The sequence below is a fragment of the Cervus elaphus genome, chromosome 1 (genome assembly GCF_910594005.1).
Source record: "Cervus elaphus chromosome 1, mCerEla1.1, whole genome shotgun sequence".
In the NCBI taxonomy this organism is placed as follows: domain Eukaryota; kingdom Metazoa; phylum Chordata; class Mammalia; order Artiodactyla; family Cervidae; genus Cervus; species Cervus elaphus.
The window spans coordinates 94,358,960-94,361,908 of NC_057815.1; the positions used below are offsets into that span (position 1 = coordinate 94,358,960).

A 2,949-nucleotide genomic window follows, 5' to 3' on the forward strand; every position below is an offset into this window, starting at 1 on the left:
CCTTATATTTTCCATCAGTATCTCTCAAGCCAGTATCACTGTCTCATAATTGGAGACAGAATTAGAATTTTGAGAGCCAAAATGAATTTTCTTATCCTTGCTTATGGAATAGAATTATAACTAGCACTAAATGAAAAAAATAAATAAATAAAACAGTCTAATCAATCTTGGTTCGGCAAAATAATGTATTTTTCCAAGGACAGAAACCTATATAGATTTCTCTGAGTCTTTAATATATTAAACACCAGATACTCCTGTGTACATTCTAATCCCCACATCTTTTTTACTTACAGATTTCAAGATAAGGAATTAACAAATGGCTGCAAAGAATTTTACAGTTGTTACTGAATTTATTCTTTTGGGACTGACAGACAATGCTGAACGGAAAGTTGTTCTTTTTGTATTGTTTCTGGTGATTTATGCTGTTACTCTGGTGGGGAATCTGGGCATGATCTTCTTAATCCAAATCACCCCCCAGCTGCACACACCCATGTACTTTTTCCTCAGCTGCCTTTCATTTGTGGATGCCTGCTATTCTTCTGTTATTGCACCAAAAATGCTGATCAGCTTCCTAGCTGTGAGGCAAACCATCTCCTTCTCTGCCTGCATAGTGCAGCATTTGCTTTTTGGGGTGTTCATCACCACAGAAGGCTTCCTGCTGTCTGTGATGGCTTATGACCGTTATGTGGCCATTGTCAACCCTTTGCTTTACACTGTAGCCATGTCTAAGAGGAAGTGTGTAGGACTGGTCACTGGATCACTCATTGGTGGACTGATTAACTCACTGACACACACCATTAGCTTTGGGAGACTGTCTTTCTGCGGGTCCAATGTCCTCAGTCACTTCTTCTGTGACGTTCCCCCACTGCTGAAGCTGTCGTGTTCTGATACCTCCATGAACGAGCTGTTGCTCCTCACCTTCTCTGGAGTCATCGCCATGGCCACCTTCCTGATTGTGATCATTTCCTACGCCTTCATTGCTGTTGCTATCCTGAGGATCCGCTCAGCAGCAGGCAGACAGAAAGCCTTCTCCACCTGTGCCTCTCACCTGACCGCTGTGACCATATTCTACGGCACCTTGAGTTTTAATTACATTCAGCCAAGTTCCCAGTATTCTGTAGAACAAGAGAAGGTGGTTTCTGTGTTCTATACACTAGTGATTCCCATGTTAAACCCGCTGATTTACAGTCTGAGAAACAAAGAGGTAAAGGGTGCTGTGAGAAGGGTCATAGAAATAAAACATTTGTCATGCTAATTTCATGTTATTTCGCCTATAGCAGTCAATCAATTCTTCCTTCACCAACATCCATGTGAATACAATGAATTCTAGAGTTTCTAAGTATAGGACAAATTATTTCATTCTATATAGTCCTTTTCATATAAGAAAATGAGACTAGAAATTAAAAGTGATTTTATGCATAAATGAATTTTTAAAAAGCCTATACTAAGGTTATTAACATCTGCACTAATGGCTTTTAATAAAATGATTTTGATAAATTTATTTTATCAATTCATAGAATTACATGCATCTTCTCTGAAATTTGGAAAACAAAGTTTGTGAATATGTGTATATTTTGGAGATATAAGGAATTAAATATTTTTATAAAATACTTAAATGTATTGATTCAGAAAATTAAAATAATTTTATACATGGCATTTTATTTTCCTTTTAAAGCTTGTATTAAAATTTTAAATATTGGTAAATCCCTATATTAGCGAAAAAGGAGAATATGATTCCAAATGAGATTTTCTAACTAATAGTGATTTTCTTACTTTTCTTCCTGTTCTTGGACATCCATGACCTCAACAAAAAAGATGGGCTGTTGGAAAATGACATCATTGTAATTTTCAATTTGCAGTAGTGTTCTCTTCCTAAAAAAAACCCTAGTATAAAGATAGATACATATTTGGAATTTGAGAGTAGGTATAATTCAGCACCCTTTCAGCACCCTTCCCATTCATCTCTGATTTTCAGAATCTACTTCATATTCTTTTAAGATTAAAAAAGAAAGAAAGAAAGAAAAAACTCTAGCAATCTTTAAATCACATGATGGGTGTTACTGCTGGATAAGAGTTTCTATTCTGTAATGATGGTTTACTTGATTATATAACTTCAAAACTCCCCATCATTTTAGAAATGATTATCTATTACCAAAGGTCCTGTGAATAATATTGCAATAAATTTTGAATATAAAAATTAGATATACTATGGACAGTTTTCTGTATTTTTAGAGTCGTTATTAACTACTGATATCAGAAATATACAGATTGGGATTTTTTAAAACAAATGAGGAATGTTTAAAATAGTTAAACAAGCTTACATTCACTAGTTCATACTTCACAATGAAGACATAGTCAATATGCTAGCAAGGATGACAGGATTTAAAGCAGGAAAAGCAATTTTTACCTTTCCTATGAAAAATAATAACAAAATATTGTAAAAGTAGTTGTCTTTGCACATACATTTTGCAGGGGGCATGCCATCCTTCCAATATCAGGGTCTTTTAAAATGAGTCAGCTCCTCACTGTCAGGGAATGTTTAATAGTAGGATTCCTGGGTGCTGTTTCCTGTCTCTCCTGAGTCCTCTCTTCCTCATCAGTTCCTGTCAGGAATGAGCTCAGCAGCAGGCATCCCAGGACTGAGATCAAGAGATGGAATGCACACATAGGATTCCCTTCATTTGCTTTTCCATATGGAGGAAGTGATTATTTCTGACCCTCTTTTGATATGGATTGTCTTTTGGCTTTAAGGCCTCTATTACTCCTTGTTTCCTTGGTAACTTGTAAAGTCTGTTCTTTTGATCTTTATCTGAAGAAGCTACCTTGTAATATGGTATATATACTCACACAGAGTTCAATAAAGCATCCTTGTTCCATTAGAGACTTGGGTCCCCGTGTCCTTCTCTCTCTCTCTGTCTGTGTGTGTGTGTGTGTTTCTGGCTGATTCTC

At 36.0% G+C, this 2,949-nt stretch overlaps 1 protein-coding gene across 1 annotated transcript; it reads left to right on the plus strand.

The window, feature by feature from the left end:
• Positions 1-316: 316 nt before the first annotated feature.
• LOC122700274 (olfactory receptor 1052-like) lies at positions 317-1,255 on the plus strand. The gene has a single exon (XM_043913033.1). The coding sequence runs from the start codon at positions 317-319 to the stop codon at positions 1,253-1,255; it is 939 nt and encodes a 312-aa protein (XP_043768968.1).
• Positions 1,256-2,949: the final 1,694 nt, after the last annotated feature.